The following is a 27846-nucleotide window of genomic DNA, read 5'->3' as shown; positions in this document are numbered from 1 at the left end:
GCCAGAGGAGGTGACAGGGCTTTCTGAAAGAACTTCAGCTGACATAGATTGCCTGAGTGAAATCTGCTACTCCTCAGCTTAGGAAAAAGGACCTTTGGTGGAACACAGTTCTGTAAGAGTAAGGAACCAGCCCTTCTCACCTCCACACTGTCACAATTCAAAGGCCAAGGCACTTAGGCAGTGCCACTCAGAGTTTATTTTCATTGTAATGCTGCCATGCCACTTCCAGACTCTATTCAGTGATGTTGGCATTAGAGTTGTCTGCAGTTTGTTTCAAAATCATCAGTGTTACCAGGGAGCCAAAACCCCTTCTCTTACAGTAGAGCCTGACCACGCTGTGGGCCTCCTTACCAAACAATTTGTTGGTCAGAAATCTCAGAGACATATTTTAACCTATCTGGCACAGGTTGCCCAGGGAGGTGGTGGAAGCCTCATCCCTGCAGGTTTTTAAGGCCAGGCTGGATGTGGCTCTGGGCAACCTGCTGTAGTGTGAGGTGTCCCTGCCCATGGCAGGGGGGTTGGAAATGGATTATATTTGAGGTCCCTTCCAACCCTAAGAATGCTATGATTGTATGATACTAAGCAGTAGGCACAGACATATAGGATACGTCACAACATATAGGATTGGTCCCAAGGTGGTGCCTTTGGCCATGACAGCAGCACTGTGCCTGCTATGGCTCTCCTCAGCTGAGAACATGCTTTGGCTTTTCTGCAAGCTTGGATGCTAAGGCTGTACCTTGATGGAAAGGAGTCAGTCCCACTGAATGTGGAATACTCAGCAGGTACAACAAAGAATCTTCTATTGGAGGGGTGGAAACAGCTCTGTTAGTGACAGTGTGGTTGTCACAGAATCAATAAGGTTGGAAAAGACCTCAAAGATCATCAAGTCCAACCTGCCACCCAACACCTCATGACTACTAAGCCATGGCACCAAGTGCCACATCCAATCCCCTCTTGAACACCTCCAGGGATGGTGACTCCAGCACCTCCCTGGGCAGCACATTCCAATGGCCAACAACTCTCTCTGAGGACAACTTTCTCCTCACCTCCAGCCTAACTTTCCCCTGGTGCAGCTTGAGACTGTGTCCTCTTGTTCTGATATCACACCATTATTGAAGAAGAAATGACCTTAAGTTGTCCCAGGGGAGGTTCAGTTTGGATAGCAGGAAAAATTTCTTCCCAGAAAGGAAGAGATTGCCCATGGAGGTGGTGGAGTCACCCTCCCTGGAGGTACTTACAAAATGCATGGATATGGTGCTGAGGGACGCGATTTAGTGGCAGTGGTGGGATGGGAGCTCTAGGTGAGCTGTTGGGGCTTGACAAGCTCCATGTTCTCCTCCAACCTCAACAGTTCTATGACTGTCAGACTTGTTTAAGAAGAGCTTTACAGCAAACAGGCATTTGTGTAAACTTTAATCTCCTGACAGTAGAAACATACAGAGTCCAAGCCCAAAGTAGTGTAACAATTTTACAGCAAAGCTTACCAGTACAATGCAAAACTGATTGGTATCAAATGCTTTAAAAAAACAAAAACAAAACAAAACAAACTGTGCACTTTCTCAAACTTGACTTTGTTGAGCACATCCTTTTGCTTTACAGAACAAGGCAGTAATTCTATAAGAATCATTTACTATATTCCAAACTCGCATGACCTAGGTGTAACACTCCATAGCCTGAGACCATTTTTGCTCCTTTCCTATTTACAGATTTCACCTCCCAGCAGCACAGAAGCACCAAGAGCAAACACAAGCTTTGCCAACAGCAATTTCACATTGGAGAAAAAGAAAAGTGACAGAAAACAAACCAAGAAAAGCTCAGCTGTGCTTTGCAAGAGGCTTGGTTCTTGGAGCTCAAGAACCATTACCCCTCTTGGCATGCTTCTCACTTCCAGCAGGATTTTGGTCTACCCAAATGCAGAACTGGATCTGCTCTGAACCTGCAGGAAGTGGCCCCCCCTTTTTTTACCTGCTACCCAAAATTTGTTTTCCTCCTCCCCAGAACACAGTTCTTTGACAGGTGAAATCTTCTAGAAGGAGCACAACTGAATTCACCTCAGCTACTATGTACAGAAATGGCTCAGGCAGTTAAGTTAGTCCACCTTGTCATTAGTCAAGAGGAAGGGAAAGGACTGCAGCTGTAAAGGAGGTATCTAGTGTTCCAGGGTAAGTGAGTTTAATTATGGTGAGAGCTTCCTCACTCCTATTTACATGACAACTTCAGGCTCAATATTAAATAGTAAGTCATCATTTCCTCTTCGAACTTCAAGTAGTAGAGGTGACTCGTTCATCACAGCCTCCTGCAGGTCACTGGAGGTCACCAAGGGCCGCCCGTTGACTTTCACAATGATGTCTCCATCTTGGATCCCTCCTCTGCAAGGACAAGAAGCAAGAGGCAGTTAATCAGAGAATCAATAAGGTTGGAAAAGACCTCAGAGATCATCGAGGCCAACCTGTCACCACAGACCTCATGACTAACTAAACCATGGCACCAAGTGCCACGTCCAATCCCCTCTTGAACACCTCCAGGGATGGTGACTCCAACACCTCCCTGGGCAGCACATTCCAATGGGCAATCTCTCTTTCTGGGAAGAACTTTCTCTTCACCTCCAGCCTAAACTTCCCTTGGTGCAGCTTGAGACTGTGTCCTCTTGTTCTGGTGCTGATTGCCTGGGAGAAGAGACCAACCCCCTCCTGGTTACAACCTCCTTTCAAGTAGTTGTAGAGAGCAATAAGGTCTCCCCTGAGCCTCTTCTTCTCCAGACTAAGCAACCCCAGCTCCCTCAGCCTCTCATAGGTCTTGTGCTTGAGACCTCTCCCCAGCCTCATTGCCCTTCTCTGGACATGTTCAAGTGTCTCAATATCCTTCTTAAACTGAGGGGCCCAGAACTGGACACAGGACTCAAGATGTAGCCTAACCAGTGCAGTTAAGAGTGTGTTCTGTGCAGAGAAAAAGAACAGAATGTTCACCACCATCTACTTGAGGATTTACTTCTGGGGAAGCAAGCAGTGTGCTCTACATACCGATGAGAAGGTGAGTTTGGAACAACTTCATGGACATAAATGCCACTTCTGACATCAGGGAAATCAGCATTGCTGTGCTTCAGTTCTTCCACCAAGCTGAAAGGAGAAGAAAATCATGCAGCATTTGATTCCACCACAAAATCAACAGCATTCCAACATTATTTTTAGCTTCCTCTCATTTTTTGTGTGTGTGTGTGTGATGAAAATGACTTCACTGATAGCTCCTTGTTCTTGTGATGAGAACATACAGGATTTGGACCAAGACAAGGAAGATTTCAGCAAGTCAAAACTAGTTCCCTGTGCAGAGCATGCTCCATTTAAAGGTCCTGCACATCTCCCACAAGAACCTGACTTCTGCTGTTTGCAGCAGTAGCAGAGAGGACACTACAGAAGAGCACAGGCACAGCAGCACTCTTTGACCTGGTCAGAGACATTCCTGTCCCAAAGAACCAGTCTGGTGATGGTGCACAGATCTGCTAGAAATGTTGCTTTCTTCATTTTGCAAGTCATTTGTCTTTATCTAGACAGCATAGCTTTGGATAACTTCAGGCATCAGATAGCTCAGAACTGTGAGAGCTTTCCAAGGAAACTCAGCTTCCTCAGGTTTCCTCAGACCTGTTAGTGCATCCCTTTCTAAAGAAAGAAGACAGGAACCAGCTGCAAAACAGAGACTCTGAAAACATCCCCTCACTTACAAGGAGATGACCTCATTTTAGGTGTGTTCATTGTGTGGGTTCAAACTCACTTCTAGATGGATGACTTTGCCATCAGCCATGAAAACCTGGGGGGAGGCCTCAGATGCAAAGCAAACCCAAATGGCTGCTTGCAGTTCAATCTCGTTGGGGGTGGTATTGTGGAAGCTAACAATTAAACACACCAAGGGAAGTAGTCTTTTGTGGAGAACAGGCCTGGAGACATCTTACACTGCTTCACTAGATGCCACAAAAGCAGAAAAAACTCGTGTGGTGTTCACAACTATGCAGAGCAACATTCTGAGTTCCTCTCCCAGTGATGCTAATACCATTACTGGGAGTTGTTCCAGCTGAGGATCCGACCCTTTGGGGAGGATTGCAGGAGCTGAACTCAACAAACAATGATGGATTTACTACAACACCAGCTGGAAACTGTCTTCTCCAACTTTGTAGCCTACTGCCACTTTGGAAAGGTGCCTACTGCTGGGAAAGAACTCCAGTGTAAGAGCCCTCATGTGTTATGGCAGGGTACAGCTGGGGAGCAGCAAGATGAATCAGTGTGAGACAGAGGCATGCTGGAGGAGGGTGTCCACCTTCTGGCTTTATCATGGAAGCATGAAGCTTTAGTTTTGCATTTCAACAACTGCTTTCTTTCCAGATAACCAAATCTTACATCCTATGGCCTCTGCTGGCACTGGTAAAACTACTACCAAACCCTCAGGCCCCCTCATGGTTCTATAATTCTGCGAGAACAAGGTGCTGCTTTCAGGTGACCTTTTGGATTGTAAGGGACCTTAAAGAGCACGAAGTTCCAACCCTCCTGCCATGGGCAGGAACACATTTTACTAGACCAGCTTGCTCAAGGCCCCATCCAACCTGGCTTTGAAAAGCACCAGGCTTGGAGCCTCCACAACTTATCTGGGGAACCTGTTCCAATGGTGACAAATTTCTTCCTGATGTCTGATCTAATCTTTTCACATCACCTAAAACCTAGTGTAACTCCCGACATCTTCATCAAGAACCAAAAAGCTATGTTCAGCCTCTTCCTACTTTCCTTCAGCTCTCAACAGAACACTCAGCACTATCATTGCTTAGAAAAAACATAGAATTGTTAGGGTTGGAAGGAACCTCAAGGATCATCTAGTTCCAACCCCCTGCCATGGGCAGGGACACCTCACACTACAGCAGGTTGCTCACAGCCACATCCAGCCTGGCCTTAAAAACCTCCAGGGATGAGGCTTCTACCCCATGGCTGATAGTGATTCCCCACGTCTCAGAACATATTTCACCAGCATCACTGAACTGTCTGCAAGCTTCAGAGAAGCTAATGCACACTTCTGGATTCTCTGGAGAGCTGTAATGAAAGCTGAATGGTGAAGTCCTGAAGCACTGCTGACCCCAGGCATGCCCACCCAGATCCCCTTGCCGAGGTACTCACGCGGGTGTTATGGTCAGCATCCTGATGCCAATGAAACGCTTCTTCCCATCTGCAAATCACACAGAGGATAGCTCAGAAACAATGACTTTGATGAGCTGTCAAAACAGGATGTGTGAGCTTTTCACAGGATTCAACAGAGACCAGACACATCTCCCCCGAGGACAGGTTTTGTTTTGGTTAGCCTTGGTGTACAGAAGGACAACTCTCTGCCCTGCAGGTGAGGGTAAGGGAGGGGTTCATTTACACTCCAGAAGAGTTTTCCTTCAGGAATTTCAGGTGAGGTTCTGTGATCTAGTAGCACATGGCTTCAGTAAATGGAAAATTTTGCAACCAGCTGCCATTTCATTTGAAACTGCTCGAGATAATGAAATCATGTGGTGCTCTCATTAAACTGGAGAAAGGAGATTTAAGGGAATGAAAGGGTCCACATTTCAGAGAAAGGACAACCAAGGACTCACCTGGATTCTAACCTTGTTATCACTGCCCCAAAAAATCAAAAGCCAAGTTTTAAAATGACTCCAGAGAGATTAGCCAAACCAATCATAAAAATGATCAGGGGCTGGAACACCTCTACTGTGGCAACAGGCTGAGAGAGCTGGGGTTGGAGACCTCACTGTCTTAGCCTCCAGAGAGGTGGGGAAGGACATTTGCAGCAGGGCTGGAAAGGGACATGGTCTTAAACTATAAGAGGGAAATTTAGATTAGATAGAAGGAAGGAATGTTTTACAGTGAGAGTGGTGAAACACAGGTTGCCCAGGGAGGTGGTAGGTGCCCCGTTCCTAGGGACATTGCAGGTCAGGTTGGACGGGATCTAGATAAAGACGCTCCTGTGCACTGTGGTGGGGCTGGACCAGATGACCTCCAGAGGTCCCTTCCAGCCCAAACCATTCTATGGATTCCATCATCAGCCAGGACTCCACAGAATTCTATGTGGTGACAATTCAGTCCTTTAGGAACACCACCACGTTTCTGTAGCTGAATTATAGCAGTCATGATACTCCACAGCTGGCTTATGAAAACACTGCAGCTTGATGACATCCTGGAGTGAGTGGTTCAGTACTTAGTTACATCCGGTATGAAACAATATTTCCCCTCAACTTGTTCCAGGAGCAGTACTTCACAATTTTATTTGGGCTTCTCCATGTTCTCACGTGAGGAGACAGTTTGGAGAAAAAAAAGAGATGTACACAGTGTCTTCTAACCCTTATTCTTTCCAAGAAAAATAGTCCCAAGTCAAGGAATTAGTCCTGAGCCTTATGCATGTCAAATATTCCCATTAGTGTCAGGGAAGCTGTTGACTACTAAACACTGGATTTACTACACTGAACATCTGTAACCATCAGCCTTGCCTCTCCCAGAAATGTTCTGCCTTTCCCCTATTTTGAAGTGAAATCAACCAGCTGTACTAAGTGTCAGGTAGTTGTAGACAGCAATAAGGTCTCTCCTCAGCCTCCTCTTCTCCAGGCTAAGCAACCCCAGCTCCCTCAGCCTCTCCTCACAGGGCTGTGCTCAAGACCTCTCCCCAGCTTTGCCACCCTTCTCTGGACACATTCAATAGTCTCAGATTCCTTCTTAAACTGAGGGGATCCAGAACTGGAAATAGGACTCTGCTAAGCACAGGGCAGAATGACTTCCCTCCTCCTGCTGGCCACACTATTCTTGATGCAGGCCAGGATACCATTTGCCTTCTTGGCCACCTGGGCACACTGCTGGCTCATATTCAGCTGCTGTCAATCAGCACCCCCAGGTCCATTTCTGCCTGGCTGCTCTCCAGCCACTCTGCCCCCAGCCTGTAGCACTGCATGGGGTTGCTTAGGCCAAAGTGCAGCACTTGGACTTGTTGAATGCCATCATGATGAGGTATGTAGAGGACAGACTCTCTGGTGAGGGTTTACTCTTTGCACTAAAAGGTTTGTTGCCTGTGTGAAACAGAAAACATACTCTGGGAGCTCAGTTAGGAATGTTTACATTATAGGAAAGTGAAAATGAAAGAAGAGATTAAAGAAACTGATCTGAAAGAAAAAGCACAAGCAGGAGCTTGGGCAAGAATGAAATCACAGCAGAAATGATGCAGATCTAAAAGGGAATTATTGCCCCAGTCCAGATTCCTTCCCTTCCCAGCCTCCAGCCATTTCATCTGGCAGAACACAGGTGGAAACACTTCAGGCCTCCATTCCATGTAACTCAAGTCAAACATCTAGCACAAACCCCCAAGTTTTCATCAACAATGATTAGAGGGAATAGAATTGTCCAGTTAACTAGAAATAGCAGCAGAGACTGAAGAGGCTCAGACAAGCAGTTGTAGCATTTATCATCCCCAGAGGAGAGCCCCCTGGACATCACAGGTAAGCCACATTGGCAGAGGATGACACCTGGAACTACCACTGTCACACCACATCTGCTCTGGGAGTAACAAGTCCCAACACCTGCCATCCTGACATCTTATGCAGTGAAGAGGCAGAAAAGATGGACTAAAAAGTGAAGCTCTAAATCTATGCAGCACATCACCAGGGTGAAGCCCCAGGAGGAGTTAAACGAAGGTTAATGAAGTTAGATTGGGTGGAACAAATGTGAAACCTCTTGTGGCTTAAAGCGGAGCACAGCAGAGAGAGAGACTCAAATAATTTCATTTTTGGAAGCCCAAAGCCATATTAAACACTGCTTCCAGGGGTACAAAACCAAGTGAACCACTGCTTTAAACTTCAGTCTGTTTTGTGTTCATAGGAAGTCACAAGCAGCTGACCCATTGTGCAGCCAGAAGCACAATAATCACTACAAAACATAAGTCCAAAGCAATCCTCTCCATTTTCACCCCTCTCTGCTCTTGTTGATTTGCAGATAGATGCAATGGACAGGCCTTCAGCAATGGAGGCCTTCTGGTATCTGAAGGGGGCTACAAGAAGGCTGCAGAGGGACTGTTTCCAAAGGCCTGCAGGGACAGCACAAGAGGCAATGGTTGGAAATGAGAGAAAAGCAGATTTAGATTGGATGTTAGGAACAAGCTCTGCACCATGAGGGTGGTGGAACACCGGAACAGGTGGCCCAGGGAGGTAGTTGAGGCCCCATCCCTGGAGATATTCAAGATCAGGCTTGACCAGGCTCTGGGCAACCTGATCTGGTGGAGGATGTCCCTGCTGACTGCAGGGGAGTTGGACTGGATGAGCTTTGGAGGTCCCTTCCAACCCAAGCCATTCTGTGATTCCCTAATAAATGCTTTTTCTACAGAACTGGTAGTTAGCTGAACAACTGGGATTTGAAAGACCAAGGTCAAGCTTATGAAACAATATTCCAAGTATCTCCTGTGTGCCAGAGTCTGGCTGGCTGGAAGAGTTTCCTGAGGGGATGTTATCATCTTCAGGCAACACGATGTTTAGAGCAAACTGGTAATACCCTTGAACTTCTATGAGCTAATTGTACCACAAGGGTGGAGCCCACTGAGTGTAACTGGAGCAAAAGAAGAGAGACAATTCTGCTGCATCAATTACTTATGTCAAGGAATTATGCCTATACAGACCTGAAGACTATGACCACAGGCTTCAAAAAGAAAAATGCAAACTAAGTCTCAAATAGGGTGAAATGGTCTCCTGGAAATGCTCTCTATGCATCAAGGGATTGAAATGGCTGCTCCTCTGCCTGCAGCAGAAGTACAGAGGTGCTTCAGACACGCAAAAAAAGAGAAAAAGGGCAAAAAACCCAAAAAAGAGCAAAAAAAAGCCCCAAAAATGTAAAACTTGCCTATGCCCAAGGTATGCCAAGCAGCAGAGGCCACACTGACCATAAGAGTAAGTGTGAATCCTTTTTCTTTGCTCAGAGGATGATGAAAAATCAGACAGCACATTGCAACCACAAGAGAGACTTGAGTCCTTCACTGTGGTTTTTCCTTAGGGTTCCACAAGTGAAGTTCTCTCTAGGCCCTGTTGGAAGAGGACTTTTCCAAGGCTCTCTAGCTGGGCTCAGCAAATCCACCCTCTCTGGAGGCAAAGATTTCTGAAGGCGTAAAGTGGCTAATTTCAGTGGTGGCCTTCACCGACTTCCCAGCTCCAGTTCCCAGGGACCCCCTAGCAGAAGGGGGGCTTCCTGCATGAAGCTTGTTCAGGCCTCTAGAGCCACACCTGCAGGGTAAGGAATCATCCCTGCTGGTTTGAGAGAAGCAGCTTGGTTCTGAAGGGTAACATCCCTCATGACACACACCTGTGTCTCAGAAGCCAACAAACAGCTTCACCTGGGTGAATAAATGAGGTTTTGACATGTTGGCTGAAACAGAATTGTCAGCTGCTTGGAAATGTACTTTCCAAATGATAATTAACAGCTTTCTTCATCCACTGCACAAACACACACTCCCATCAAGAAGTGAAACCAATCTAATTTGGGGAATTCAGAAAGCCACAGATGAGGTGACACTCATCATAACTGAGGTGGCCTCAAATACACAATCAGATGCACAACTTTAAAACCTTTGGCTAAGGAAAGCTTCTGATATCTGAGAGAACACTCAGAGGACAATGGTGTAGGGAAAGAATCCTGGCATCAGCAGCTGGATGAATTCAGAAGACAAGATTAATATCAAAAAGATTCAAGAGAAGCAGCAGCAGCCAACAGTCATGACACAAGATGAGTAGGGTGTGGAGAGATGAATTGGCAGGCAAAAGAGAAAGGAAGGTTTGGCCTGGCTGAAGCATTACTTGATTAGCTTTAGCTGTGCAGCGCGTAGTAGGACACCCCTACAGTGTCACATAAACAAGGCAGCCACACGAAGAGCCCAGAGCACTGCAGCTGTCAGTTGCTGGTTTATTCAGATGTCTGAGCTCTTTGGTGCTGGGACCTTTCTTTCTTTCTGTCTGTCTCTCCCCTCTCCATGTTTTTCTTCAAGAACTGGCACATAGCTCTTCCCCCACTGGGGTCTGAGAGCCTACCAGAACATCCAGTTATACAGCACTGAGAGGAATGACCATGGCAAAACAAAGATCATCCAAGGACACTGCACATGAATGTTCACATGTGTGCACATTCATGCCCACACTCCATCTGTGGGCATGAAAGTTTTCACCTTATTGTCCATAGTATATGGACAATATACTCCCCTTGGAAGGGGAGAAGGATAAGGCTTCTTGAATAAACCACCAGATGTTCTCAAGATCATGTCAGACTGTTATGACTCCTCTGTGTCCTGTCCTCAGAGGCCCTTTCCTCCCCAGATTTGTACAGCTATTGTCTACTCTTCAGGGGGTTGAATCGTAAACCATCTCTCCTACTTCCGTGAAGCTGTTTTCTATTTCCAGGTCTGTGGTGGTCTACACTGTAAAATAATGCTGCTTCTCTCAGTAACAGGATCCCAGATCCATGTCCTTGGGCACCTACCCACCAGATGATGGCAACCACTGGAAGATGTCATTGCTCCCTGCAGGCCTTACCTTTACTTTGTTTGTCAAGAGACTCTGTGAGGAACTGAGTGATGCGGTCTGAAGGGATAGCGAAAGAAATTCCAGCTGTGACCTTCAAGGTGTTAATCCCAATCACTTCACCATCCTGTGGGGAGACAACACCCAATTCATTTGTTCCTAAGTGACAGGGGTCAGCTCACTGCCCAGCATTTCATGCTTAAAGCTGGTGTAAGACGTTCTAAGAGTGTTGTAATCACTTCAGAAACAAACATTTCTTGTAAGGGAGGATCTGGGCTGTGATTCACCATCCCTCTCACATCGAGCTGTGATGGCCAGAGAGATTACATTACAGTTTGTTCATCCAAAGCCCACCCCACCACTCAGCAAGAGATTCCCTCCACTGGGTAGTGGAATCACTACAGCTACAATTCAGCAACCTCCAAAAATCAGGGCTGGTTTAAAACAAACCAAGTTAAAACCAGTTGTGCTGATTAACCAGGTCCCACCCTTGCTGTGCATCCCAGGTTTCATGGTGTGAACAAGCATAACCAGGCTCTATTTTCCCCACTGCTGTGTAGAACTTCCTCTGCTCTATGGGGAAGTGTTTTTTTTTCAGGGGTGCATAAACTGAGATGGAACTTGCACAGGTTGTGTTAGTTTAAGAGTATTTGCCTACAGCTAGCTTTAGTGACTGGAAGCTGGCGTGACCTATGAATCTTGAAACACACCACCACAGAAACCAAGCCACCTGCACTTACCAGATTAACTAGAGGTCCTCCAGAGTTGCCATACTGTGAAAAGGACATAAAGGGACAATAAATTGGTGCTTCACTGTAGGAAAGGCAATTTTCAGTTCAAACTTGGTTTTAAGTGAATGAAAGAGAGCATGTTATTTCTTAGGCAGCACTGAAGAGCACAATATTGATTGCAGACTGCCACAGGAATGGTTCACAAGTTCACAACTCTTGCAATTAGGTTATTTTGCTTTTCAGAAACAGGCTGTAAATTAAGAGCAGCAACTTATCACTCCAGAGTTAAGCCTCTAAGTTTAAGAGGAGTCATTAAACAGTTAAAACCAGTACTAAATTCTTCTAAAGACTCTCAGGACAAGGTTTTGAAAGCATTCATTGCAATTTAAAGTTAGAGTTCAGTGAGGTGCACAGCTTAACTGGGCTTGTTCCTACTTTTGGCTTGTAAGCCTGTCAGTCCCTCCACCAGAGAAGAGCATGGTGCCCCACATCTCCAACCACAGCACATTGTATAAGGCAGGTACCACAGAAGGGCTGATTTTGTAATCAGAGACATGCAGCTCTCTCTAGGGAGAGCACACAGCAGCTCTGAGCGGTCTGAAATTACCTAATACATAATGGCCTTCAGAGCAAACATCTAACAGGGCTACAGGAAATGAGATTTGGAGGGGTTTCTTGTTCATCTTCATGTTGGCTCAACAAGATTGTTTTTGAGCAAGGCCAGTTTTCAAGTAGGTCTGCTGAACAGCCAAGAGCAGCAGCTTAACTGCTCAAAAGAAACAAAAGCTAAGTGATGCATGACAGCAGCTTGAGCCACAAACTGTTTACACTTTGATAGCACTGGGCAAACCTTTATCAATTCTCAGAATAAAACAGACATTAAAGCTTCTAGAACAGCTTAGAAGGTCGAGTTTAAAGCAAGATATCAGTTTGTCAGATTGCATTCTTTCAGTGAGCAGAGGCTGCACACTTGACTTTATGTCTCACTGACACAGGAACCAAGGTAATGATTTTTCAGCCTTCCTCACCTGTCCTCTGCCTGAAGGATGACAACCTCAGCACATGCAGTATAGCTCCACTTTGGAAGGCAGGGTCCTATTTTCTCCTGCCCCATGTTCCTAGCAGCTCTCAGAAGGCAGCTGCATGCACATTCCTGCAGGGAAGTCTTGGCTGAGCCACAGGAATGCTCTGAATAGCCCAGCTCTGAAACTCCTCCCGTTCTCAGGAGAGAACTCCTGCATTAGCTAAGCACAAAGCATCCCTATGCCAGGGACTAGCTTCACAGTTTGTGGTCTCAGATGGCAAAGCAATTCAAATCTGGTGTCATTTTCCTTACCTTCTCTGCTATCACCATTCCTTGTCTCAATTTGCTCATCAGCTCTTGAGGGCAGTGAAAGCCTAGGTATATACCAAGGCAGCAGTCTGCTCTGGAGGAATCCTGAAGAATTCCATGTTCTGATTTCACTTCTGCCACCAGTTCAGTGTCTGCTCCCAAGGAAACTATTTCATGTAATTTTTTCCTATACTTCTTATACAACTAAGGGTCATTCCAATTCAATGTTGAGGTTCAGCTCCTGGATCAGACAGGAGCTTTTGGGAAAAGCTCCCTTTTATGTCCTCTTTTGGCACCAGAAGCAATCCCCTCTTTCTTCCCCCTACAATTTATCTCAACAAGCCCATGATGATAGACAATTGTGAAGTGCTTTATGTGTGTAAAACACTAAGAGTTATGACTTGTCATGTCAGATTTGACGCTGAGGTACAGTAAATAAATCCTGAAAATATTTCCCTGTCAATGTATAACAGATTTAAGCCATAACACTGCAGGCTGCTTTCTTTCAGGCTATTTTCCTCCTCAGAGATGCATGCAGTGCCCTTTCTAGAATGAGTACAAGTTGTATACACACCCAAGGACTTGACTTAAGCTCTCTGGATCCCTCCAAGCTGCTCTGAGGGGACATTACTTTCCTGTGTTTCTGTATAATATGCACTGCTGAGAGACCCTTAACTCCAGACTGTACCTCAAACTTCATGCTATTCTACACCTAGATTCTTACTTGAAGCATGTGATTTGCAAAGGGAAAACAAGAAGAACAATGGAGAAAACAGCCCCCTCCTTGTGTTCTTGTCTGAGTGTCCTGTCATGAAATTGAAGCAGATACTATCAACCTCAGTACTCCATCTGCTTCCAATGCAGGGAGATGAAAGAAACTTTGGCTCACGTTCTAGAGCTTGCTTGGCCAGATCAGCTGAACAAGCAGACAAAAGTGTTGATTTACTGGTGGTCTACAGAACCATGTGTAACTGCATGAGACCTGCAGGATGAGAAGGGTCTGCCATGTGTTACATCTTCAGAGACAACCTCAAAGAGGGCAGTTTTACTTATCACAATACCAATGCTGGCCATAACCTGCAGACACTGCATAGTATCTTTGTAAAAGAGGAGCCTATCACTGATTTGTTTAGTGGTTCCATCTCTCAGAGCACACATGTCCTGCTGATTAGGTGGGGAAGGTGCCAGGCCTGTGAGGCTCAGCTGCTCACACCCCAGGACTTACATTGATGATAGCATCTGTCTGGATGTAATCCATATCCGAGTCCCGCAGGCCCAGCTCTTTGCCATCCCGCTGAGCGGTGCTGACAATCCCCGTGGTCACAGTGTTCTGCAAGGCAAATGGACTCCCAATTGCCACCACAAATTCTCCTGGCCTCAGATCAGCAGAGTGTCCCAGTAGCAATACTGGTAGCTTTTTCTTAAGTAAACACAGAAAGAAAGATTTGTTTATACCTAAACATAACCTGACTGAAAAGATCAAGAACTAGCAAGAAGTTCGAAACATCCACTTGCCATCACATGAATGAAAAAGCCACTCATTATCACACACCCCAAACTGAAGCCAAGTAAACTTAGTATACTGCAGGGTGCTACTCCTTTAAACCCTTCAGAAATTAACTGCTAGCAGCAGCACCTTGCAATTTCACCCAGAAAAATGAAGCCAGAAACATTCTGAAAGAGATTTCCCCATTTTCAGCAGATTGTTCACTCCTCCTCCTGGAAGCAGCATGCAAACCAGCTGCTGACCAGCCTGTTGCTCTCCCTACACCATGCACCACCTGCAGTCCAGCTACTGGCACAAAGCTGGAAGGATTAACCAAAATAACCTGGGTCTTCAGGTCACAATAGCAAAAATCTGGCTACTTACTAGTTGAGCTGCACGTTTCCCTTGTTTCCAGCTACTCCTAGCACAGCAGACAAAGTGATTTAACTCTAAGGCCTGTATTTCAGTACCTTGTTTTCCTAGACACATTTCCAAGGAATTCCTAAACACATCCCAGCCAATCCCTCTGCACTAAATGAAACTGAAATAGGGGTCCCAGATTAATTCATCCCCCTGCCTGTGGCTGCTCACCTTGGGGTGAATCTTTATCGTTGCAATGTCAGATTTCTTGTCGATGTCTCTGATGGTTGCTTCATAGGTGTCTCCATTCTGTAGCTGCACTTTCAGTTGCTGTCTCCCTGATATAGCATTGGTGCTTGACACCACGTGGGCATTGGTCACAATTAAACCAGAGTCAGACATAATAAAGCCAGATCCACTGGAGAGAGGCACATTTCGGCCAAAGAGAGGGTGCCTGTAGGGGAAACAAGTAATTAGGGCTCATGAGAGAAGCACAATTTAAGAGATTACATTAGAAATCATTCATGACCTTTCACACTGAGAAGCAAAGCATTTGATGGCCTACAAGCCCTGCAAAAATCTCATTAAAAATAAAAAAAGACAAAGAAAGGATCCTCTGCTGAAAACTCTGACTGCTTTTAGTCAGCCAGGGAGATAGCCGCTGGGGGGTTCCAATTCCATCTTCACAGGCTTCCTTGCAAAGAGGCTAGGTGACAAACAGGGAAAAAGAAGGAGCCCATCTGATCCCATCAGTTGCTCTTTTATACAGGAAGCAAATGATGTCAGGAACTAGCAGAGGAACAATGAGGAAGAGGAACAATGGAGGAAGACAAAAGAGGAAGAATACTCAACCTCGCAGCTGGACAGAGGGCTAAAGAGATGACATCGCAGGGAACCATGACACCCTAGTATTGACTAGCAGGAAAAAGGAAACTGACAGACTGGGAATGTAAAAGAAGGAAATCAAAACCCACTAAGAATGGCTAAAAGTTGTTGGGAAACAAAATTTGCTGCAATAGAGACAGTTAAAAGACTTCATAAACTCTTTAAAAGTATTATGACTTTTCTTTACAAACTGCTGCTGTAATGACCTTCCATTTGTTAGGGGAAGAAAAAGTGCCTGGGCAGCAGAAGATGAGAAAAGGTCCACAAATTCTCTTTTTTCTTCCAAGCTGTGGTCCTTATTAGGAAGTGGTTTGAAAGTTCTGGGCTATTGAGCAGTAAAGAACTGGAGCCAATCCCAGGCAGAAGGCAGCATCACAATTAGCGCCCAGCAGGCTGCTGGACAAACATTTACTTATAGGGAAAGAACAAACAACCCCAGCAACATATGCAGAGAACCTAAACATCCTCAGCTGCAACATCCTCTCCAAAGAGCAGTTACCACATGCACAAAGCTAGGGCTCAGGAAAATATGGTTATCTTGACCATTGCACATTGAAAGAGCCTGCAAAAATTCTGAGCAAAATTAAGCAGAGAGGCACTGAGGCCATGGAGTAAACATACTATTGGGAGTAGTCTATTCTGACAGCAGGCTGGTTTGAGCACTCACTGTTAAACCTGCCTCCCAGGCTGTTTGGAGCACTCAGTGTTAAACTTGCTTCAGCACAGTGAATATTAGTATGTCTTGGTCAGCAGTTCAGTTCCTTTCTCTCCCAGCAGAACTCATTTCTGTTTAGATAGGTTACACCTGGCCAGCACACTACATTCTAATCCTCTCCATGCCAAAATGAAAACACCTCTCACTGAAAGAAGAATGAGCAACAAGGAGCTATGTTTTCCCAGCTTAACTTCTAGATTATTGTTGTTTGTTGGATTATATGTTTATTATCTCAGTTAAAATATAACACAACACATTGTAGTGAAGGCTGAAGAGAGCTCCAAAGATGAGCTAGGCTTATTTTATGGCAGCCAGCATGTAAAGTGCTGTGCAGAGCCTAAACCCAACCAAAGTGACCTACTGAAAAGGAACAAAACACACCAATGGGGGCTTCACTGGGTAAAGGAGCTTGCTCTGAAACAGTATTTGGGAACATTCAACAGTTGCAAATGCAAATGACTACACTGGAAATTCACTGTTCAACAATGCAATTAAAATCCAAAGATCTGGAAGCGTTACCTGAGGAAAAGTTCAATGTGTACAACTGCAGGTGCAATCTTTTCCACCACATCTGCTATGAAGTTGAACTTGTACCTTGGGCTGCTGGACTGTAGGTGACCTATACTAGCAGAAAGAATTGGATATGTTAATAAGACAACACCCACTTTTACCAAGGAGGTGAGATAAATATGCTTTGAATTGCTTCTCCTACCAGGGTAATTTCCAACCAGATACTGGCAAAACAATCAAAGTCATTAAGATGGTTCAACATATATCCAGCATTTTGCTTGATCCTGAGCAAATTAAACATCAGCATCAGGCTGGTCAAAGGCTCTACCCACCTGGGTATACCTCCAGACATGAAGTCTCCCAAAACTCTCCAGCCAGCTTGTCCCACTGCTTCGCAGTCCTCCATGAGGTACCTAGTCTGAACCTCTCTTGCTGAGACTGATGTCTCAACTCATGCCCATTGCCTCCTATCCTCCCACTACTAACTACAGAGCCTCACAACTTCACTGAGTACAGGAAGGCTGCTGTTAGGTCCTCCTGAAGCTTCCTCTTCCCCAGGTTGAGCAAGTCCAGGTATCTCTTGTGGAAAGAAGCTGAGGGACATCCAGCCCCATCAACCACCCTTGTGACTTTCTCCTGAACTCACTCCAGTTTGCCAACACTTTTCCTGTATTGAAGGGTCCAAAACTAGATGCAGCAGTCTAGATACAGTCTAAAAAGTGCTGACTTTCAGAGCTGCAGCATCTGGGAAGCTGCTAGGACTTTTTGAAGCAGATACCTTAGAAACCTGCTGTAAATGGCCAACCTTGCACCTGAAAGGTGTTGCAAATTCACATTTAAGCTGCTGCAGGCATGTGGATGTAGCAATAGATGAATAAATGCTAAGTGCTCTGCTTAGAGCCAGTGCAGCTCTACATTTAACAGGACTACACACAGCATCTCTGAGCACTGAATAGAGTCCTGTGGGATGAAGATCTTAGGAGGGGAAAAAACCCCACAGCATCCTGGCTGCTGGTATCACAAGGTACTAACACTGCTTGTGCCATAATGTTATACATCCCTGCAATCCCTAATCCACAGGGACACATCTCTACATGTTAAAGCTATGATAGGAGACTTATTACTACACTCAAAGAGCAATCCTCCTTGCTCACAGCCTGATGTTTGAACAGGAGCTATGGGGTTTAGGGAAGGGAGTAGTAATCAGATACAGCACTAACACTTTGGGCTTTATTCAAACCTGATGCAAGAGCACACTGCTTACCCAGGAGATGTGATTCTTTTCCTGCCATTTAGTCATGATGGAGAGGCTCTAGTTTCTAAATTCTAGTCAGAATCAACCCCTCAGAATTTATGCCTTGCACCATCATGACTTGCTCATAACATGCTGAAGGATGAACATACTCCACATTAGCATTTGTGTGCCAAGTCAAGTCTCTAAGGGTTCAGGGTTTGCCTATTTCTACACCACATTCAAGTCATGAGTCCAGCCCAGATTCTGTCTTTTCAAGGAAAGCAGGTAGGAGGCATCACACAAAAAAGGAAGAACACACAAAAATAATAGAATAGAATTAATCAGGTTGGAAAAGAGATCAAGTCCTTTGAGATCAAGTCCCAACACCATCTGAACAACTAAACCATAGCACTAAGCGCCTCATCAGTCTCTTTTTAAACACCTCCAGTGATGGTAACTCCACCACCTCCCTGGGCAGCCCATTCCAATGCATTTTAGTGTTCTGTGTAGTTCTTACTTCAAAGGTCATCTTCACCAGTCCTTATCTACAGATGTTTTGCTGACCATTAAACCTTGCAACTTTTAAGTTACTTGGGATGAATATAAAGATTACAGCATGATGGAATCTAACCCACTGGGAAAAAAAAGTTGTCTCACTGACTGATTCATGATAGTGGGTGACAGAATAGGTTATTATGGTAGCTACAGTCTCTTAGAAAGAATAGAATAGAATAGAATAGACCAGATGAGGTTGGAAGAGACCTTTGAGATCAAGTCCAAGCTATCACCCAACACCATCTAATCAACTGAACCATGGCACCAAGCGCCTCATCCAGTCTCTTCCTAAACACCTCCAGTGCTGGTGACTCCACCACCTCCCTGGGCAGCACATTCCCATGGCCACTCACTCTCTCTATGAAGAATTTCTTCCTAACATCCAGCCTAAACCTCTCCTGGCGCAGCTTGAGACTGTGTCCTCACTTTGACAATGAAGTGTTAAAGGCTGTACAAAGTCAGAAAGCAAAGGCCTTACATTACCACAACATTCAAAAGACATGAAGCAAAGACAGGAACTTCCAGAGTGGAGCCAACACTGGTTCCAGGGAAGAAAGTATTGAAGAAACCAGATCAAGATAATTAGGCACTTCTCCATAGAAATCCATGAGCTCCTTTTCCTGTTCCTGGCCACGGGATTTACTTGTGAGGGGAAAGAAACCATGCTTACACTGAGCAAGCTCCATTTATGTGAGTTGGTATAAACAGAAGAACAACTTGGCAGGCCTGGCCTGGGTCTATTATGTTCATGGACATTCTCACGCACTCTGACAAATCTCTCTACCCAACTGTGTCACTACTTAGCTTGAAAGAGACACTGCAAACAGGAATCACAGAGGACAGCCAGATGTAAGCACAATTTGCTGTTACTAATTCATCTTCCTAAGCCACTGAAGATCTCTCTTACTCTCAGCTCACACAAGCAGCTTGCCTGATCATGCTGTACCTCCTTTGCAGCCTGCACTCACAGCAACGTCCACTGATGGGATGGAACATTAGCATCACATTTAGCATCTATGAAAGGCAGTTGGCTAGACACTCAGCTGGTGAGCTAGCATAGAAAGGGGTTTGGGGGGTGTGTGTGGATGTGTGGTGAAAGTAGGCTTCCAGTTGGTAGAAACCAACATAGATTTATGTATGTCAGGGCAGCAAAATCATCACTGCACATGGCCACAAGCAGAGGAAGACACCTGCCAAAGAACTCAGGTTTAAACCACTCCTGACTAGCCCCCAGGGAAACATCACAGGTAGCACTGGCTTTCCAATGAAGATTTGGGGTATAAAAGAAGGGAAAAGAAGTCTGAAAAAAAGCAGTGGATGGATGTAAGCATGGAGAGAGCCAGTGAAAACAAAATGCAGCAACAGAGAGGAGGCTGTAAAACTGAAGCGTATCTTGTCCTCCTTCCATACCATACTGAAAGCACAAGTCCAGAACCTCCATACTGAGGCCACAGGACAAGAACACTCAGACCTGAATGAGTCCAAATCTGCACTACATATTAAAGGGAAAGCTAAAACCAAGGAGCATCAGAAATAACAGACATGCAGACTTTGTAGGAAAGGTGTAGCTGAAGATCTGACAAGAGATGAGCTGCTCTTCCTGTTGTCTGGTGGGAACTAATTTCTGATGACAGGACATTGACTTAAAGTTCAGATGCCTCCATAGAAACTGATCTCCCTTGAATCATTTCCTGGGAGTGATGAGAAGCTTTAACCATTATAAGACATACTAGGAATTCAAGCTGTGGAGTTGTAACTGCAAGCTAGCATTTACTCTCACACTGTTTAAGGGAACTGAAATATTAATTACTGTTAATTAACAATTATGTACTAAAATGTTAAGTGCTGGTTTTCATCAGAAGTTCTCAATATCCTTCAAAAAGGAAGAATTGCAGCTTGATAAAACTGAAGAGGGAAGCAACAGCCAACATGGTGCACATTGTGCATAGTGACCCTGGAAGCAAGTATTGTAACTAGCAGTAGAATCAAGGCTTTCAAGTCCAAGTGCCGGGTGCTGCACTTTGGCCACAACAACCCCATGAAGTGCTACAGGCTGGGGGCAGAGTGGCTGGAGAGCAGCCAGGCAGAAAGGGACCTGGAGATACTGGTTGATAGTAGGCTGAACATGAGCCAGCAGTGTGCCCAGGTGGCCAAGAAGGCCAATGGCCTGCATCACAAATAGTGTGGCCAGCAGGAGCAGAGAGATCATTGTACCTGTGTATTCAGCACTGGTTAGGCCACACCTTGAGACCTGTGTCCAGTTCTGGGCCCCTCAGTTTAAGAAGGACATTGAGACTCTTGAACATGTCCACAGAAGGGCAACGAGGCTGGGGAGAGGCCTCAAGTACAGCTCTGTGAGGAGAGGCTGAGGGAGCTGGGATTGTTTAGCCTGGAGAAGAGGAGGCTCAGGAGAGACCTTATTGCTCTCCACAACTACCTGAAGGGAGGCTGTAGCCAGGAAGGAGTTGGTCTCTTCTCCCAGGCAACCAGCACCAGAACAAGAGGATGCAGTCTCAAGCTGTGCCATGGGAAGTTTAGGCTGGAGGTGAGGAGAAAGTTCTTCACAGAGAGAGTTGTTGGCCATTGGAATATGCTGCCCAGGGAGGTGGTGGTCACCATCCCTGCAAGTGTTCAAGAGGGGATTGGATGCGGCACTTGGTGCCATGGTTTAGTAGCCATGAGGCGTTGGGTGACAGGTTGGACTTGATGTTCCTTGAGGTCTTTTCCAACCTTATTGATTCTATGATTCTACCCTTTAGTTTGCTTCAGTTGGTAGACACTAGCTGCTGCTCCTGTTCTTTCTAAAACATTTAACATGTGTTGTCTTCTTCCCTTCCCACCTCCCCAAGCCGCTCTTGCTGCCCTGCAGAGCTTCACGCAGCTCTCAGACTTCTGCTGGCCTGTGGAAGCAAAAGCTCCAAATCTCCAGCAGCTTTGTGCATTGTGACCTATTGACCTACTGATATTTGCCACACATTTTTCTCAAAGGTCACTCACTCACATCCATCATTTCCCACATTATTACTGCATATTCAAAATCATCTCACACTGACCAAAGCTAATTTAACTTGGCAAAAAAGCCATAATTTGATCCAATTACTCTTGTATAACCAAGATGTTAAAGGTGCTGCAATCAGGCTGTACTTCAAGCAAAACCAAATTTACACAGTATGAGTCTTTAGCTGTCTTCACACTTCAAAAGAATCACATTGTCTCAATCTTCTCCAACCACAAATGCAGCAGCTTTTAGAACAGAACAGAATTAACCAGGTTGGGAAAGACCTCTGAGATGATCGAGTCCAACCTATCATCCAGCACCATCTAATCAACCAAACCATGGCACCAAGCACCCCATCCAGTCTCTTCCTAAACACCTCCAGGGATGGTGACTCCAAAACCTCCCTGGGCAGCACATTCCAATGGCCAGTCTCACTTCCTGTGAAGAATTTCTTCCTAACATCCAGCCTAAACCTCCCCTGGCACAGCTTGAGACTGTGTCCTCTTGTTCTGGTGCTGGTTGCCTGGGAGAAGAGACCAACCCCCACCTGGTTACAACCTCCCTTCAGGTAGACTGCAATAAGGTCTCCCCTGAGCCTCCTCTTCTCCAAGCTAGGCAACCCCAGTTCCCTCAGCCTCTCTTCATAGGGTTTGTGCTCAGCAGGTCTAACTCCCACCCTACCATCTGAACTAGTTAGATCTTCAGAAGCTCTCCAGCTCCTCTCACAGAACACTCAAAACCCAGATTTGGATGTAGGTGCACAAGCCAGGGTTAGTGTTCATCCTCTCCTGTAAAATGTGATCTTACATTTACATTTCTAAGGGCTCCAGCTACATTGGATTTACAGGGCCAAAGCTCAGCGCCTGTCAGGCTTAAAGCTTTTCTTGGACAGTACTGTCACCTACAGCTCTGAGTTCATCTAACAGTGATTTTATTGGCTTTCTTGCAGAAACAGAACCTCAGCAATCTCATTAAGACTCCTGCAAATCAGGACCCCCAATGAATTAGGGGAATTCATCTACTATGAACAGAAAAAAGAAGAAGAAAGAAAAAAACCCAAACAGCAGAAGTAAACTGTCATAATCCCCCTGAAGAAAATAAAGCCAGACCCATTTATATTTGCAAAAGACTGCAAGTCTCTGACTATCTGCCAAGTTACTCCCTACAGAATTCAATCAGATCACATTCAGTGCTTTCTTAAAGACAGCACATTGTATGAAAATCCACAACTTTGTATTCATTAGGAACCTGTGAGCCTGGGAAACTCATTCTTTTAAGGCTGTTCCCCCTTTTCAAACCAGCTTCAGAAAAGAGCTGTGCTCAGCAAAATTATTATGTCTAAGGGAGGACGGCAACCTGGCAGATCTGATCACCAGGGATAAACACTGTCCCCACTGTGCTTTCATGGAGAGAAATGAAAGACAAATAAAAGATTATAATGTCTCTGCTTAAAAAACAGAAACATCTGCTGGAAACATAGGTTCATGGGCAGCTTTTCTGATGAATTCAGCATTAAGATCAAGTTGCATAGCTGTGCACTGACCATAAAGCCTTGGTGAGTTTAATGCCACATTATGCTTCAGGCAACTTGTTTGTACAATGCATGTCTACGGTGCACAGCTGAGAACAATCTGGTGAACCAGCACCAAAGGGGCTTTCTTGTGCAGTGTAGCAGTCACACAGCCAGACAGACTGGCACAAGCCTTCCAGCACAGACACCTCACTGCCTTCAGATGCTTGTTACTCCTTCTTCCCAAGTGACTCTAAGGCAAACCTATGGTGTCAGCCTGGAAGTGCTACACTCTGAGCTAAACCCAATGCTCCACAATTTCCAGCCTCACCTGCAGGAACTCAAAACAAACTCAGACACAAGGAAAACAATCAGTGAAGGAATGTGACTAGAGTCTGTTTCTAGCCAGCACCTTGCAGTGCCTTGCCCTAAATACAGTTGGAGGCAGCTGCAAGGCTTTGATGGAAGGGATAGGATAGGATAGGATAGGATAGGATAGGATAGGATAGGATAGGATAGGATAGGATAGGATAGGATAGGATAGACCTTCAAGATCATTGTGTCCAACCCATCATCCAACACCACCTAATCAACTAAACCATGGCACCAAGCACCCCATCAAGTCTCCTTCTAAACACCTCCAATGATGATGACTCCACCACCTCCCTGGGCAGCACATTCCAGTGGCCAATCACTCTCTCTATGAAGAATTTCTTCCTAACATCCAGTCTAAACCTCCCCTGGCACAGCTTGAGACTGTGTCCTCTTGTTCTGGTGTTGGTTGCCTGGGAGAAGAGACCAGCCCCCGCCTGTCCACAACCTCCCTAATACCAACAGGAGACCTCAGCATTCTCAGCCTGTCAGAGCCAGACTCAGCATCAAGACAAGCAACTGGAAATGGAGAGGAGCAGAGGTTTCAAAACCTGCATGTTCTGAAATTGGCCTAAGTCACTATGCAAGGCTACAGTTATCTGAGATTGTTGTAATGTATGTATGGTTAAGTGGCATGACTAGCTAGCCTTTCAAACTCTGAGTCATCTAAGGCCAAATTGCTTTCGAGAACAGGGAAGAGCAAGACAGTAATTTTAAACTCTCAGCTTTCTTTTAAACCTCTCATTACAGCCTCTGCATGCTATTGTTTAAAAACAAAACAACAACAAAACACCCTCAAACCAGCACTGAGTTCTATTCCTGTCTCAACCACCACCTCAGTCTGACCTTGAGCAAGGCATTTGGTTTCTTTAAGCTTCAATTTGTCCAGCTGTAGAATTGAATAAAAAAATTCTTTAAACTTAACCGAGAAACAGATGCTTCAACTAAAGCTGAGGCTTTCTGGGACAAGAAAAACAAAGCCAAAAAGAAAGCGAACGCTAAAATAGTTGCCTGGAACAAAAACAAGTTATTTCTACTTCATGGCTCCAAATTCCTAAGCCTGTTAACAGTAGATTCAGGAGGATTCCTTAAAGAAAATGTCATATATACCAAAGCCTAAGCACTCAGTAAGCCCTTAGCTGCAGGCTAGCTCACACTCTGATTATTTCATGTGGATCAGTTCCAACCAAGTATTAGGAGTACGCGAGCTAATGGATGGTGATGTGAAAAAGAACAGACAAACAGCAACTCACAGCTACACAACACCAGAGACACTGATCATTTGCTGTTCCAGGCTGGCATTCTGAGCAATTCTTGGCTCTGACAAGAGATGCTCCTAAAGGAACTCCAGGAATATCTCTTGAGCTCCTCACTCTCTGCATCATGGTTTACCTCTTCTCAGGATTGAGATATATGAAAGGTGCCCAACTCAAAGAGAGGCTACATCAGTAGCTCTTCTCCCTTTGGCCTCTCCCAATAATTTTGTCAAGCTTGCTATCTATGAATGAACAGGGTGGTTAGGGGTTCACCTGACTCAAAGGAAACACTAATGCATGATTTAAAGCTCTATTATGCCTATGAATTTTCTTTCCAGAAGCAAAATGAGAAAGGGAGTAGAAGCAAACCCTCAAAATAACCTATTAGTAATCAGTATGTATATGGAAAGATATTAGCAGAGTGACACTTCCATGAAGTGACCCACTTTAATAATAGGTTTTAAAATGATCACTTCAAAGATTACTAAACCGTCTGAAGTAAAACCTTCCAGACTGAAGTTGCCACAGCATATCAATATCTGAGCATAGGCCCAAGTATGTTACTGCAGACAGAAGACTGTGCTGTCAGGTGCATGCACCTCCAGCTCACCTGAGCCTTGCAGCAGCATGCAGCGCATCAACTCTCCACAGCCATGCCAAGGCAAAACCTTCTCCAACCACACCACCGGGCCTCTAGCCCACAAGGACGTTCAAGAAGGATTTCTGCCATTCAGAAAGGACCTGAGCACCACCTCTACGTCACAGTGATTGCTGGCAACCAGGTGAGATGCCTTGCAGCCTTGTGCCACCCCTAGAGCCACCCAGCCTTCCCAGGTCACACAGGATCACTGAATGGTAGGGGTTGGAAGGGACGTTTGAACATCACAGAAACAGACAGGTTGGAAAAGACCCTCAGGATCACCAAGTCCAACCCAGAACCCTACTCTACAAGGTTCACCCCTAAGCCATATCCCCAAGCACCACCATCCAAACCACCTTCAAACACACCCAGGGTTGGTGACTCCACCACCTCCCTGGGCAGCACATTCTAATGCCTGACCACTCTGTGAACTTTTCCTAACGTCCAGTCATAGCTTGTTCTAATTCCTTGTTCTATCACTAATTACCTGATCATCTAATTCCACTCCTCGGCTAGTGCAGGACCACAGGATCATCATTTTTCTTAGAGTGGAAAACATCCCGGCCCTCTGCTGTCCACCCACTGCCCTCTGCTCCCCGTGCCCCCGGGCATGCCCTGCCATGCTCCTACCCGATTCACAGGCTCCTTTCTGGACCTGAGCAACGGCGGGCAGGCCGTGCTGCAGCGCCTTGCGGCTCACCGCCTTCAGCTGGCAGATGTTGTCGTAGGTCCGGCCGTCGCTGCCGCACACCTGGGCGCTGAGCTTGCACTGGCAGACCCCCTTGGCGAAGCGCTTGCCCATGGGGTAGCGGCAGTCGAGGCTGTCCCCGCAAGGCGGGTCCTCTTTGCGGCCGCAAGAGTCCCCCTCGCCAGCGGCGCAGATGAGGCAGCAGTTGCAGCGGTCGGGGACGTAGCCGCTGGGGCAGCTAGGGCTGGGGCACTTGGAGACATCGCAGCGGGTCGGGCACTTGGCTCGGGCCACAAGGAGGTCCGCGGCGCCGGGGCTGCAGCTGAAGGAGAGCAGAAGCAACGGGCTCAGCAGCGAGAGCCGCATCCTCGGCGGGCTGCTGGCGGGGACAGCGGCCGAGAAGGGGTGCGAGCCCGCCCGCCCCGAGAGGAGGAGGAGGAGGAGGCGGGGAAGGTGCAACGGCGCTGCGGCGAGAGAAGGGAAAGTCGAGCTTTATGCACACACGGGCAGGGAAGTGTCTTCAGCCCCGAGCAGAGCTTCTGCAGGAGGAGCAGTAGGTGGAAGGAAGTAAGAAAGAAGGGTGCAGTACAAAGGCGCAGAGTCAAGACCAGCTCGGTCCGTCCGAAGCGCGGCAGCTCAGCTGCTCCTCAGGACCGGCTCACGGGACGGAGGCGCCGAGCCATGGCCAAGCTGCCGCGCAAGGTGAACGCCGTGCCCTGAAAGCAGTGAGGCCGGCGCCGAGCGGAGCCGCACGGTTATATGTGGGACGTGCCCCCCGTCGCCTCCGGCAGCGGCCACGGCTGCTCCGCGGCGATACCGCCGGGCAGGCCCCTCCCCAGCCGGGGAGGGACGGCTCACCGCGGGCGGGCCGCCGGGCCGGGGCGGGACTGGCTGAGAGCAGGGCTCCGACGGGACGGGCTGGCTTGGCTCCCGATGGGAGGGCAGAGCCGGGTGGGGTTCGCACCCTTCAGGTAGGGGCACTGCTGGTAAATCACCGCTCCGAGGGGTAAGGGCCCGAGGTCAGACCGTCCGCGGCCATCCACTCGATGTAACCAGCTTGAAAGAGTGCAAATAGATACAAATATAAGAGCATATAAGTGAAGAGAGCAGCTGCAATCTCTTTGAGTGCAGGGGGCAGAAAGCCGGCAGGTATTTTGTCTTCCCTTATGCTTGTCTTCAATGTTATCAGCCCTTAAAAAGGGTCACCAGTGTCACCAAATGTAATCGAGGTCGGACCCCTGTTGTGATATAAACACAATGGCACTTGGACATGAATCCCTTTTTAGAGGTGATACATCCACGGCATCCTAGCAAGTTGTACAAGATGCTTTCCAAGAGCACAGAGGGTTGGTGGGCTCCCCACCTGTACTTCAACAAAAGATTTGGTAGCTTCTGTATAACAGTAATTCAAAGTATTGCCAAAGCCTTAGTTATTGAGGTTTGGGGTTTTCAAAAATCTGTTATCAATCACAAAGTATTTGGTAGTATGCTCAGGTGGAACAGAGCATCTTTTGAGCTCTATTAACTAGCAACCCATGCAGCCTTCATAAAATACAGAGCAAACCTTGCCCGCATGTGCATCTTGATCAGCAAAACACTGAGGTAACTCTGAGGTAACAACTAGTCACAACTTTCAAACTAATTATCATAGAATCATAGAATCAATAAGGTTGAAAAAGATCTCAAAGATCATCAAGTCCAACCTGTCACCCAATACCTCATGACTAATAAACCATGCCACCAAGTGCCACATCCAGTCCCCTCTTGAACACTTCCAGAGATGGTGACTCCACCACCTCCCTGGGCAGCACATCCCAACAGCTAACAACTCTCTCTGGGAAGAACTTGCTCCTCACCTTGAGTCTAAACCTCCCCTGGCACAGCTTGAGACTGTGTCCTCTTGTTCTGGTGCTGGCTGCCTGGGAGAAAAGAAGCCCCACCTGGCTACCACCTCCCTTCAGGTAGTTGTAGAGAGCAATAAGGTCTCCCCTGAGCTTCCTCTTCTCCAGGCTAAGCAACCCCAG

The 27846-nt window shown here is 46.4% G+C and overlaps 1 protein-coding gene across 1 annotated transcript; it reads right to left on the bottom strand.

Annotated features, from left to right (window-relative positions):
* Positions 1–1841: 1841 nt before the first annotated feature.
* HTRA3 (HtrA serine peptidase 3) lies at positions 1842–26372 on the bottom strand. Its single transcript, XM_009909048.2, has 9 exons — positions 25765–26372; positions 16579–16678; positions 14691–14913; positions 13839–14033; positions 11290–11322; positions 10562–10676; positions 5151–5199; positions 3021–3116; positions 1842–2369 (listed from the first exon to the last, which is right to left on the bottom strand). The coding sequence occupies exons 1-9, from the start codon at positions 26186–26188 to the stop codon at positions 2204–2206; spliced, it is 1401 nt and encodes a 466-aa protein (XP_009907350.1). The 5' UTR covers positions 26189–26372; the 3' UTR covers positions 1842–2203.
* Positions 26373–27846: the final 1474 nt, after the last annotated feature.

Source organism: Dryobates pubescens, chromosome 23 (genome assembly GCF_014839835.1).
Source record: "Dryobates pubescens isolate bDryPub1 chromosome 23, bDryPub1.pri, whole genome shotgun sequence".
Lineage (NCBI taxonomy): Eukaryota > Metazoa > Chordata > Aves > Piciformes > Picidae > Dryobates > Dryobates pubescens.
Note: the sequence above shows the minus strand (reverse complement) of the source record. Positions and strands in the feature narration are given on the sequence as shown.

Coding starts and splice junctions, on each gene's coding strand:
- HTRA3 (XM_009909048.2), bottom strand. CDS start 26,188: ATGCGGCTCTCGCTGCTGAGCCCGTTGCTTCTGCTCTCCTTCAGCTGC. Junction 10,677..11,289: donor GAGGACCTCTAGTTAATCTG/GTAAGTGCAGGT, acceptor GTCTCCCCACAG/GATGGTGAAGTGATTGGGAT. Junction 3,117..5,150: donor ATGCTGACCATAACACCCGC/GTGAGTACCTCG, acceptor TTCTCCTTTCAG/CTTGGTGGAAGAACTGAAGC.